This window comes from Oncorhynchus gorbuscha, linkage group LG11 (assembly GCF_021184085.1).
Source record: "Oncorhynchus gorbuscha isolate QuinsamMale2020 ecotype Even-year linkage group LG11, OgorEven_v1.0, whole genome shotgun sequence".
Lineage (NCBI taxonomy): Eukaryota > Metazoa > Chordata > Actinopteri > Salmoniformes > Salmonidae > Oncorhynchus > Oncorhynchus gorbuscha.
In genome coordinates, this window is record NC_060183.1 from 84922452 (window position 1) to 84936436 (window position 13985).

General features: G+C 45.6%; 1 protein-coding gene across 1 annotated transcript in view; it reads right to left on the bottom strand.

Annotated features, from left to right (window-relative positions):
- The window catches only part of LOC123989572 (polypyrimidine tract-binding protein 3-like), a 70126-nt gene that overhangs the window by 34452 nt on the left and 21689 nt on the right, over window positions 1-13985 (bottom strand). The window contains 1 exon segment of the mRNA XM_046290688.1: window positions 8504-8650. Coding sequence (XP_046146644.1) covers window positions 8504-8650 — 147 coding nt within the window.

A 13985-nucleotide genomic window follows, 5' to 3' on the forward strand; every position in this document is an offset into this window, starting at 1 on the left:
CCTATAACCTACAGTATAACCTGTAACCTACAGTATAACCTGTAACCTACAGTATAACCTGTAACCTACAGTATAACCTATAACCTACAGTATAACCTGTAACCTAAGTATAACCTAAACCTACAGTATAACCTGTAACCTACAGTATAACCTGTAACCTACAGTATAACCTGTAACCTACAGTATAACCTGTAACCTACAGTATAACCTACAGTATAACCTGTAACCTACAGTATAACCTGTAACCTACAGTATAACCTGTAACCTACAGTATAACCTGTAACCTACAGTATAACCTATAACCTACAGTATAACCTATAACCTACAGTATAACCTGTAACCTACAGTATAACCTATAACCTGTAACCTACAGTATAACCTGTAACCTACAGTATAACCTGTAACCTACAGTATAACCTGTAACCTATAACCTATAACCTACAGTATAACCTATAACCTACAGTATAACCTATAACCTACAGTATAACCTGTAACCTACAGTATAACCTGTATAACCTGTAACCTACAGTATAACCTGTAACCTACAGTATAACCTGTAACCTATAACCTATAACCTACAGTATAACCTGTAACCTATAACCTACAGTATAACCTGTAACCTACAGTATAACCTGTAACCTACAGTATAACCTGTAACCTATAACCTACAGTATAACCTGTAACCTACAGTATAACCTGTAACCTATAACCTACAGTATAACCTGTAACCTACAGTATAACCTATAACCTACAGTATAACCTGTAACCTATAACCTACAGTATAACCTGTAACCTACAGTATAACCTGTAACCTGTAACCTACAGTATAACCTACAGTATAACCTATATAACCTATAACCTACAGTATAACCTACAGTATAACCTGTAACCTACAGTATAACCTGTAACCTACCTAGTATAACCTGTAACCTACAGTATAACCTGTAACCAGTAACCTAAACCTAGTATAACCTGTAACCTACCTGTAACCTACTAACCTATAACCTACAGTATAACCTATAACCTGTAACCTACAGTATAACCTGTAACCTACAGTATAACCTATAACCTACAGTATAACCTGTAACCTACCTGTAACCTACAGTATAACCTATAACCTACAGTATAACCTATAACCTATAACCTACAGTATAACCTATAACCTACAGTATAACCTGTAACCTACAGTATAACCTATAACCTACAGTATAACCTGTAACCTACAGTATAACCTGTAACCTACAGTATAACCTGTAACCTACAGTATAACCTATAACCTACAGTATAACCTATAACCTACAGTATAACCTGTAACCTACAGTATAACCTATAACCTACAGTATAACCTGTAACCTACAGTATAACCTATAACCTACAGTATAACCTGTAACCTACAGTATAACCTGTAACCTACAGTATAACCTATAACCTACAGTATAACCTATAACCTACAGTATAACCTGTAACCTACAGTATAACCTACAGTAAACCTGTAACCTACAGTATAACCTATAACCTACAGTATAACCTGTAACCTACAGTATAACCTGTAACCTACAGTATAACCTATAACCTACAGTATAACCTATAACCTACAGTATAACCTATAACCTACAGTATAACCTATAACCTATAACCTATAACCTACAGTATAACCTGTAACCTACAGTATAACCTGTAACCTACAGTATAACCTGTAACCTACAGTATAACCTATAACCTATAACCTACAGTATAACCTATAACCTACAGTATAACCTGTAACCTACAGTATAACCTGTAACCTACAGTATAACCTGTAACCTACAGTATAACCTGTAACCTACAGTATAACCTGTAACCTACAGTATAACCTGTAACCTACAGTATAACCTGTAACCTACAGTATAACCTATAACCTACAGTATAACCTATAACCTACAGTATAACCTGTAACCTATAACCTACAGTATAACCTGTAACCTACAGTATAACCTGTAACCTACAGTATAACCTGTAACCTACAGTATAACCTGTAACCTATAACCTACAGTATAACCTGTAACCTACAGTATAACCTGTAACCTACAGTATAACCTGTAACCTACAGTAAACCTAACAGTATAACCTAACCTACAGTATAACCTGTAACCTACAGTATAACCTATAACCTACAGTATAACCTGTAACCTACAGTATAACCTATAACCTACAGTATAACCTATAACCTATAACCTACAGTATAACCTGTAACCTACAGTATAACCTGTAACCTACAGTATAACCTATAACCTACAGTATAACCTATAACCTACAGTATAACCTATAACCTATAACCTACAGTATAACCTATAACCTACAGTATAACCTGTAACCTACAGTATAACCTGTAACCTACAGTATAACCTGTAACCTACAGTATAACCTGTAACCTACAGTATAACCTGTAACCTACAGTATAACCTGTAACCTGTAACCTACAGTATAACCTGTAACCTATAACCTACAGTATAACCTGTAACCTACAGTATAACCTATAACCTACAGTATAACCTATAACCTACAGTATAACCTGTAACCTACAGTATAACCTATAACCTACAGTATAACCTGTAACCTATAACCTACAGTATAACCTGTAACCTACAGTATAACCTGTAACCTATAACCTACAGTATAACCTGTAACCTACAGTATAACCTATAACCTACAGTATAACCTATAACCTACAGTATAACCTGTAACCTACAGTATAACCTGTAACCTACAGTATAACCTATAACCTACAGTATAACCTATAACCTACAGTATAACCTAACCTATAACCTACAGTATAACCTGTAACCTACAGTATAACCTGTAACCTACAGTATAACCTGTAACCTGTAACCTACAGTATAACCTATAACCTACAGTATAACCTATAACCTATAACCTATAACCTACAGTATAACCTATAACCTACAGTATAACCTATAACCTATAACCTACAGTATAACCTATAACCTAACAGTATAACCTATAACCTACAGTATAACCTATAACCTACAGTATAACCTGTAACCTAACCTACAGTAAACCTGTAACCTACAGTATAACCTATAACCTACAGTATAACCTATAACCTACAGTATAACCTGTAACCTGTAACAGTATAACCTATAACCTACAGTATAAACCTACAGTATAACCTATAACCTACAGTATAACCTGTAAACCTAACCTACAGTATAACCTGTAACCTACAGTATAACCTGTAACCTACAGTATAACCTGTAACCTGTAACCTACAGTATAACCTATAACCTACAGTATAACCTGTAACCTACAGTATAACCTGTAACCTACAGTATAACCTGTAACCTACAGTATAACCTGTAACCTACAGTATAACCTGTAACCTATAACCTACAGTATAACCTGTAACCTACAGTATAACCTGTAACCTACAGTATAACCTGTAACCTACAGTATAACCTGTAACCTACAGTATAACCTGTAACCTACAGTATAACCTGTAACCTACAGTATAACCTGTAACCTACAGTATAACCTGTAACCTACAGTATAACCTGTAACCTACAGTATAACCTATAACCTATAACCTACAGTATAACCTATAACCTACAGTATAACCTGTAACCTACAGTATAACCTGTAACCTACAGTATAACCTGTAACCTATAACCTATAACCTATAACCTACAGTATAACCTGTAACCTACAGTATAACCTGTAACCTACAGTATAACCTATAACCTACAGTATAACCTGTAACCTATAACCTACAGTATAACCTATAACCTACAGTATAACCTGTAACCTACAGTATAACCTGTAACCTACAGTATAACCTACAGTATAACCTGTAACCTACAGTATAACCTATAACCTACAGTATAACCTGTAACCTACAGTATAACCTATAACCTGTAACCTACAGTATAACCTATAACCTGTAACCTACAGTATAACCTGTAACCTACAGTATAACCTATAACCTACAGTATAACCTATAACCTACAGTATAACCTATAACCTACAGTATAACCTGTAACCTACAGTATAACCTATAACCTGTAACCTACAGTATAACCTGTAACCTACAGTATAACCTGTAACCTACAGTATAACCTATAACCTACAGTATAACCTATAACCTACAGTATAACCTGTAACCTGTAACCTACAGTATAACCTATAACCTACAGTATAACCTATAACCTACAGTATAACCTGTAACCTATAACCTACAGTATAACCTATAACCTACAGTATAACCTGTAACCTACAGTATAACCTATAACCTATAGCCTACAGTATAACCTATAACCTACAGTATAACCTATAACCTACAGTATAACCTATAACCTACAGTATAACCTATAACCTACAGTATAACCTATAACCTGTAACCTACAGTACAACCTATAACCTGTAACCTACAGTATAACCTATAACCTACAGTATAACCTGTAACCTACAGTATAACCTGTAACCTACAGTATAACCTGTAACCTACAGTACAACCTGTAACCTACAGTATAACCTGTAACCTACAGTATAACCTGTAACCTACAGTATAACCTGTAACCTACAGTATAACCTGTAACCTACAGTATAACCTATAACCTGTAACCTACAGTATAACCTGTAACCTATAAGCTACAGTATAACCTGTAACCTACAGTATAACCTGTAACCTACAGTATAACCTATAACCTACAGTATAACCTGTAACCTATAACCTACAGTATAACCTGTAACCTACAGTATAACCTGTAACCTACAGTATAACCTGTAACCTACAGTATAACCTGTAACCTACAGTACAACCTGTAACCTACAGTATAACCTGTAACCTACAGTATAACCTGTAACCTACAGTATAACCTATAACCTGTAACCTACAGTATAACCTGTAACCTATAACCTACAGTATAACCTGTAACCTATAACCTACAGTATAACCTGTAACCTACAGTATAACCTGTAACCTACAGTATAACCTATAACCTACAGTATAACCTGTAACCTACAGTATAACCTGTAACCTACAGTATAAACTGTAACCTGTAACCTACAGTATAACCTATAACCTACAGTATAACCTGTAACCTACAGTATAACCTGTAACCTACAGTATAACCTGTAACCTGTAACCTACAGTATAACCTATAACCTATAACCTACAGTATAACCTATAACCTACAGTATAACCTGTAACCTACAGTATAACCTGTAACCTACAGTATAACCTGTAACCTGTAACCTACAGTATAACCTATAACCTACAGTATAACCTATAACCTACAGTATAACCTGTAACCTACAGTATAACCTGTAGCCTATAACGTACAGTATAACCTATAACCTACAGTACAACCTGTAACCTACAGTACAACCTGTAACCTACAGTTTTTAGTGTTTTTGACCATAGGGAACAGGTAGGAGGAGAGGGTAGAGGTAGGAGTAGGAGGAGAGGGTAGAGGTAGGAGTAGGAGGAGAGGGTAGAGGTAGGAGTAGGAGGAGAGGGTAGAGGTAGGAGTAGGAGGAGAGGGTAGAGGTAGGAGTAGGAGGAGAGGGTAGAGGTAGGAGTAGGAGGAGAGGGTAGAGGTAGGAGTAGGAGGAGAGGGTAGAGGTAGGAGTAGGAGGAGAGGGTAGAGGTAGGAGTAGGAGGAGAGGGTAGAGGTAGGAGTAGGAGGAGAGGGTAGAGGTAGAGGTAGGAGGAGAGGGTAGGAGTAGGAGGAGAGGGTAGAGGTATAGGTAGGAGGAGAGGGTAGAGGTAGGAGTAGGAGGAGAGGGTAGAGGTAGGAGTAGGAGGAGAGGGTAGAGGTAGGAGTAGGAGGAGAGGGTAGAGGTAGGAGGAGAGGGTAGAGGTAGGAGGAGAGGGTAGAGGTAGAGGTAGGAGGAGAGGGTAGAGGTGGATGTAGGAGGAGAGGGTAGAGGTAGGAGGAGAGGGTAGAGGTAGGAGGAGAGGGTAGAGGTAGGAGGAGAGGGTAGAGGTAGGAGGAGAGGGTAGAGGTAGGAGGAGAGGGTAGAGGTATTGGTAGGAGGAGAGGGTAGAGGTATAGGTAGGAGGAGAGGGTAGGTAGGAGGAGAGGGTATAGGTAGGAGGAGAGGGTATAGGTATAGGTAGGAGGAGAGGGTATAGGTAGGAGGAGAGGGTAGAGGTAGGAGGAGAGGGGTAGAGGTAGGTAGGAGGAGAGGGTAGGAGGAGGAGAGGGTAGAGGTAGGAGGAGAGGGTAGAGGTATAGGTAGGAGGAGAGGGTAGAGGTAGGAGGAGAGGGGTAGAGGTAGGAGGAGAGGGTAGGGTAGAGGTAGGAGGAGAGGGTAGAGGTAGGAGGAGAGGGGTAGTAGAGGTAGGAGGAGAGGGTAGAGGGTAGAGGTAGGAGGGTAGAGGGGTAGAGGTAGGGTAGGAGGAGGGTAGAGGTAGGAGGAGAGGGTAGAGGTAGGAGGAGAGGGGTAGAGGTAGGAGGGTAGAGGGTAGAGGTAGGAGGAGGAGAGAGGGTAGGAGGTAGGTAGGAGGAGAGGGTAGAGGAGGAGGAGGAGGAGAGGGTAGAGGTAGGAGGAGAGGGTAGAGGTAGGAGGAGAGGGTAGAGGTAGGAGGAGAGAGGTAGAGGTAGGAGGAGAGAGGTAGAGGTAGGAGGAGAGGGTAGAGGTAGAGGTAGGAGGAGAGGGGAGAGGGTAGAGGTAGGAGGAGAGGGGAGAGGTAGGAGGAGAGGGTAGAGGTAGGAGGAGAGGGTAGAGGTAGGAGGAGGAGGGTAGGAGGTAGGGTAGAGGTAGGAGGAGAGGGTAGAGGTAGGAGTAGGAGTAGGAGGAGAGGGTAGAGGTAGGAGGAGAGGGTAGAGGTAGGAGGAGAGGGTAGAGGTAGGAGTAGGAGGAGAGGGTAGAGGTAGAGGTAGGGTGGAGAGGGTTGAGGTAGAGGTAGAGGTAGGGTAGGAGAGGGGTAGAGGTAGGAGGAGAGGGGAGTAGGAGGAGAGGGTAGAGGTATAGGTAGGAGGAGAGGGTAGAGGTAGGAGGGAGAGGGTAGAGGTATAGGTAGGAGGAGAGGGGTAGAGGTAGGAGGAGAGGGTAGGGGTGGATGTAGGAGGAGAGGGTAGAGGTAGAGGTAGGAGGAGAGGGTAGAGGTAGAGGTAGGAGGAGAGGGTAGAGGTAGAGGTAGGAGGAGAGGGTAGAGGTAGAGGTAGGAGGAGAGGGTAGAGGTAGGAGGAGAGGGTATAGGTAGGAGGAGAGGGTAGAGGTAGGAGGAGGGGGTAGAGGTAGGAGGAGGGGGTAGAGGTAGGAGGAGAGGGTAGAGGTATTGGTAGGAGGAGAGGGTAGAGGTATTGGTAGGAGGAGAGGGTAGAGATATTGGTAGGAGGAGAGGGTAGAAGTAGGAGGAGAGGGTAGAAGTAGGAGGAGAGGGTATAGGTAGGAGGAGAGGGTAGAGGTATAGGTAGGAGGAGAGGGTAGAGGAATAGGTAGGAGGAGAGGGTAGAGGTATAGGTAGGAGGAGAGGGTAGAGGTATAGGTAGGAGGAGAGGGTAGAGGTAGGAGGAGAGGGTAGAGGTATAGGTAGGAGGAGAGGGTAGAGGTAGGAGTAGGAGGAGAGGGTAGAGGTAGGAGTAGGAGGAGAGGGTAGAGGTAGGAGGAGAGGGTAGAGGTGGATGTAGGAGGAGAGGGTAGAGGTAGAGGTAGGAGGAGAGGGTAGAGGTAGGAGGAGAGGGTAGAGGTAGGAGGAGAGGGAAGAGGTAGGAGGAGAGGGAAGAGGTAGGAGGAGAGGGTATAGGTAGGAGGAGAGGGTAGAGGTAGAGGTAGGAGGAGAGGATAGAGGTAGAGGTAGGAGGAGACGGTAGAGGTATAGGTAGGAGGAGAGGGTAGAGGTAGGAGTAGGAGGAGAGGGTAGAGGTAGGAGTAGGAGGAGAGGGTAGAGGTAGGAGTAGGAGGAGGAGGAGTAGGGTAGGAGGTAGGAGGAGGAGGGAGGGTAGAGGTAAGAGAGTAGGAGGAGAGGGTAGAGGTAAGAGTAGGAGGAGAGGGTAGAGGTAAGAGTAGGAGGAGAGGGTAGAGGTAGGAGGAGAGGGTAGAGGTAGGAGGAGAGGGTAGAGGTAGGAGGAGAGGGTAGAGGTAGGAGGAGGAGGTAGGAGGAGAGGGTAGAGGTAAGAGGAGAGGGTAGAGGTATAGGTAGGAGGAGAGGGTAGAGGTAGGAGGAGAGGGTAGAAGTAGAGGTAGGAGGAGAGGGTATAGGTAGGAGGAGAGGGTAGGTGTAGGAGTAGAGGCCCATTGGGAACAGGATGTTGTTTGGGACACAGTGGCTGTTCAGGGCAAGGACCATGTACTGTACATGTGGTGGACTCAGCCCCTTATTGGTCAGGTTGGACTGCACTCAGCCCCTGATTGGTCAGGTTGGACTGTACTCAGCCCCTGATTGGTCAGGTTGGACTGTACTCAGCCCCTGATTGGTCAGGTTGGACTGTACTCACCCTCTGATTGGGCAGGTTGGACTGTACTCAGCCCCTGATTGGGCAGGTTGGACTGTACTCACCCCCTGATTGGGCAGGTTGTCTGTCTTGAGCTCGCGGTGGTTGGAGTACTGGATGTAGACTGGCTGGTTGCGTACGTGAGGTGTTGCTGTGGTGTAGTAGTTCACCATGGTGATCGCTGCCTCTTCAGAAGCCATTTCTATAAAAGCCTGGTTGGTTAGAGAGGGAACACAAAGACACTCATGCTAGACACTTTTAGTACAAGACAGAGATTTAGGAGAAACGGAAAAGGAAAACGTAGTAGGGGTGATATTAGTGTTAACAGAAAACGTCATCTCAATTCAATCATTTTGTCTGATCTCACTTCATTAACGTAGTGTGGAACGTGAGACTGTTGAATAAGAATGATGCTGCGTAGTGATCGGCCATGTTTTGTTTCAGAAGACAGCAGCGTGTTAAAAAAGTAACACTATTCAATAACAAAGCTATATACAGGGGGTACCGGTACAGAGTCAATGTGGAGGCTATATACAGGGGGGGTACCGGTACAGAGTCAATGTGGAGGCTATATACAGGGGGTACCGGTACAGAGTCAATGTGGAGGCTATATACAGGGGGTACCGGTACAGAGTCAATGTGGAGGCTATATACAGGGGGTACCGGTACAGAGTCAATGTGGAGGCTATATACAGGGGGTACAGGGGGTACGGTACAGAGTCAATGTGGAGGCTATATACAGGGGGTACCAGTACAGAGTCAATGTGGAGGTTATATACAGGGGGTACCGGTACCAAGTCAATGTGGAGGCTATATACAGGGTGTTACGGTACAGAGTCAATGTGGAGGCTGTATACAGGGGGTACCGGTACCAAGTCAATGTGGAGGCTATATACAAGGGGGTACCAGTACAGAGTCAATGTGGAGGCTATATACAAGGGGTACCGGTACCAAGTCAATGTGGAGGCTATACACAGGGTGTACCGGTACAGAGTCAATTATCAGAGTCAGTTATCTTCCAAGAGAATTCTCTTCGATTATAATCACAGCCGTATATATCCCCCCCAAGCAGACACATCGATGGCTCTGAACTAACTTTATTTAACTCTTTGCAAACTGGAAACCATTTATCCGGAGGCTGCATTCATTGTAGCTGGGGATTTTAACAAAGCTAATCTGAAAACAAGATTCCCTAAATTTTATCAGCATATCGATTGCGCAACCAGGGGTGGTAAAACCTTGGATCATTGTTACTCTAACTTCCGCGACGCATATAAGGCCCTGCCCCGCCCCCCTTTTGGAAAAGCTGACCACGACTCCATTTTGTTGATCCCTGCCTACAGGCAGAAACTTAAACAAGAGGCTCCCACGCTGAGGTCTGTCCAACGCTGGTCCGACCAAGCTGATTCCACACTCCAAGACTGCTTCCATCACGTGGACTGGGACATGTTTCGTATTGCGTCAGATAAAAATATTGACGAATACGCTGATTCGGTGTGCGAGTTCATTAGAACGTGCGTCGAAGATGTCGTTCCCATAGCAATGATAAAAACATTCCCTAACCAGAAACCGTGGATTGATGGCAGCATTCGCGTGAAACTGAAAGCGCGAACCACTGCTTTTAATCAGGGCAAGGTGTCTGGCAACATGACCGAATACAAACAGTGCAGCTATTCCCTCCGCAAGGCTATTAAACAAGCTAAGCGTCAGTATAGAGACAAAGTAGAATCTCAATTCAATGGCTCAGACACAAGAGGCATGTGGCAGGGTCTACAGTCAATCACGGACTACAAGATGAAATCCAGCCCAGTCACGGACCAGGATGTCTTGCTCCCAGGCAGACTAAATAACTTTTTTGCCCGCTTTGAGGACAATACAGTGCCACTGACACGGCCTGCAACGAAAACATGCGGTCTCTCCTTCACTGCAGCCGAGGTGAGTAAGACATTTAAACGTGTTAACCCTCGCAAGGCTGCAGGCCCAGACGGCATCCCCAGCCGCGCCCTCAGAGCATGCGCAGACCAGCTGGCCGGTGTGTTTACGGACATATTCAATCAATCCCTATACCAGTCTGCTGTTCCCACATGCTTCAAGAGGGCCACCATTGTTCCTGTTCCCAAGAAAGCTAAGGTAACTGAGCTAAACGACTACCGCCCCGTAGCACTCACTTCCGTCATCATGAAGTGCTTTGAGAGACTAGTCAAGGACCACCTTGACAATAATAATTAAAACATTCAACTTTTTAGTTTTTTTTTTTTTTGTAACACTTTGGTAGAATTTACAATTCTTTTCCATTTGAATCTGTTTATCCTTCTCTCTCTTAAGTAGAAGTAGTAATGCAGAACCACTCCAATTTGCTTTCCGCCCAAATAGGTCCACAGACGATGCAATCTCAACCACACTGCACACTGCCCTAACCCACCTGGACAAGAGGAATACCTATGTGAGAATGCTGTTCATCGACTACAGCTCGGCATTCAACACCATAGTACCCTCCAAGCTCGTCATCAAGCTTGAGACCCTGGGTCTCGACCCCGCCCTGTGCAACTGGGTACTGGACTTCCTGACGGGCCGCCCCAGGTGGTGAGGGTTAGGCAACAACATCTCCTCCCCGCTGATCCTCAACACTGGGGCCCCACAAGGTGCGTTCTGAGCCCTCTCCTGTACTCCCTGTTCACCCACGACTGCGTGGCCACGCACGCCTCCAACTCAATCATCAAGTTTGCGGACGACACAACAGTGGTAGGCTTGATTACCAACAACGACGAGACGGCCTACAGGGAGGAGGTGAGGGCCCTCGGAGTGTGGTGTCAGGAAAATAACCTCACACTCAACGTCAACAAAACTAAGGAGATGATTGTGGACTTCGGGAAACAGCAGAGGGAACACCCCCCTATCCACATCGATGGAACAGTAGTGGAGAGGGTAGCAAGTTTTAAGTTCCTCGGCATACACATCACAGACAAACTGAATTGGTCCACTCACACTGACAGCGTCGTGAAGAAGGCAGCAGCAGCGCCTCTTCAACCTCAGGAGGCTGAAGAAATTCGGCTTGTCACCAAAAGCACTCACAAACTTCTACAGATGCACAATCGAGAGCATCCTGGCGGGCTGTATCACCGCCTGGTACGGCAACTGCTCCGCCCTCAACCGTAAGGCTCTCCAGAGGGTAGTGAGGTCTGCACAACGCATCACCGGGGGCAAACTACCTGCCCTCCAGGACACCTACACCACCCGATGTTACAGGAAGGCCATAAAGATCATCAAGGACATCAACCACCCGAGCCACTGCCTGTTCACCCCGCTATCATCCAGAAGGCGAGGTCAGTACAGGTGCATCAAAGCTGGGACCGAGAGACTGAAAAACAGCTTCTATCTCAAGGCCATCAGACTGTTAAACAGCCACCACTAACATTGAGTGGCTGCTGCCAACACACTGTCATTGACACTGACCCAACTCCAGCCATTTTAATAATGGGAATTGATGGGAAATGATGTAAATATATCACTAGCCACTTTAAACAATGCTACCTTATATAATGTTACTTACCCTACATTATTCATCTAATATGCATACGTATATACTGTACTCTACATCATCGACTGCATCCTTATGTAATACATGTATCACTAGCCACTTTAACTATGCCACATTGTTTACTTTGTCTACATACTCATCTCATATGTATATACTGTACTCGATACCATCTACTGTATGCTGCTCTGTACCATCACTCATTCATATATCCTTATGTACATGTTCCTTATCCCCTTACACTGTGTATAAGAGAATAGTTTTGGAATTGTTAGTTAGATTACTTGTTGGTTATCACTGCATTGTCGGAACTAGAAGCACAAGCATTTCGCTACACTCACATTAACATCTGCTAACCATGTGTATGTGACAAATAAAATGTGATTTGATTTGATTTGATTTTAATGGGGGTGTGTTCGGCCCTCCTTTTCATGTAGTCTACGATCAGCTCTTGTGTCTTCCTGACGTTGAGGGAGAGGTTGTTGTCCTGGCACCACACAGACAAGCCTCTGACCTCCTCCCTATAGGCCGTCTCATCTGGCACCACACTGCCAGGTCTCTGACCTCCTCCCTATAGGCTGTCTCATCGTTGAGGGAGAGGTTGTTGTCCTGGCACCACACTGCCAGGTCTCTGACCTCCCCCCTATAGGCTGTCTCATCGTTGAGGGAGAGGTTGTTGTCCTGGCACCACACTGCCAGGTCTCTGACCTCCTCCCTATAGGCTGTCTCATCGTTGAGGGAGAGGTTGTTGTCCTGGCACCACACTGCCAGGTCTCTGACCTCCCCCTATAAGTTGTCTCATCGTTGAGGGAGAGGTTGTTGTCCTGGCACCACACTGCCAGGTCTCTGACCTCCTCCCTATAGGCTGTCTCATCGTTGAGGGAGAGGTTGTTGTCCTGGCACCACACTGCCAGGTCTCTGACCTCCCCCTATAGGCTGTCTCATCGTTGAGGGAGAGGTTGTTGTCCTGGCACCACACTGCCAGGTCTCTGACCTCCCCCTATAGGCTGTCTCATCGTTGAGGGAGAGGTTGTTGTCCTGGCACCACACTGCCAGGTCTCTGACCTCCCCCTATAGGCTGTCTCATCGTTGAGGGAGAGGTTGTTGTCCTGGCACCACACTGCCAGGTCTCTGACCTCCCCCTATAGGTTTTCTCATCGTTGAGGGAGAGGTTGTTGTCCTGGCACCACACTGCCAGGTCTCTGACCTCCTCCCTATAGGTTGTCTCATCGTTGAGGGAGAGGTTGTTGTCCTGGCACCACACTGCCAGGTCTCTGACCTCCTCCCTATAGGCTGTCTCATCTGGCACCACACGGCCAGGTCTCTGACCTCCTCCCTATAGGTTGTCTCATCTGGCACCACACGGCCAGGTCTCTGACCTCCCCCTATAGGTTGTCTCATCGTTGAGGGAGAGGTTGTTGTCCTGGCACCACACTGCCAGGCCTCTGACCTCCTCCCTATAGGCTGTCTCATCTGGCACCACACGGCCAGGCCTCTGACCTCCTCCCTATAGGCTGTCTCATCTGGCACCACACGGCCAGGCCTCTGACCTCCTCCCTATAGGCCGTCTCATCTGGCACCACACGGCCAGGTCTCTGACCTCCTCCCTATAGGCTGTCTCGTCGTTGAGGAAGAGGTTGTTGTCCTGGCACCACACGGCCAGGTCTCTGACCTCCCCCTATAGGCTGTCTCATCTGGCACCACACGGCCAGGTCTCTGACCTCCCCCTATAGGCTGTCTCATCTGGCACCACACGGCCAGGCCTCTGACCTCCTCCCTATAGGCTGTCTCATCTGGCACCACACGGCCAGGCCTCTGACCTCCTCCCTATAGGCCGTCTCATCTGGCACCACACGGCCAGGTCTCTGACCTCCTCCCTATAGGCCGTCTCATCTGGCACCACACTGCCAGGTCTCTGACCTGCTCCCTATAGGCCGTCTCATCTGGCACCACACTGCCAGGTCTCTGACCTGCTCCCTATAGGCCGTCTCATCTGGCACCACACGGCCAGG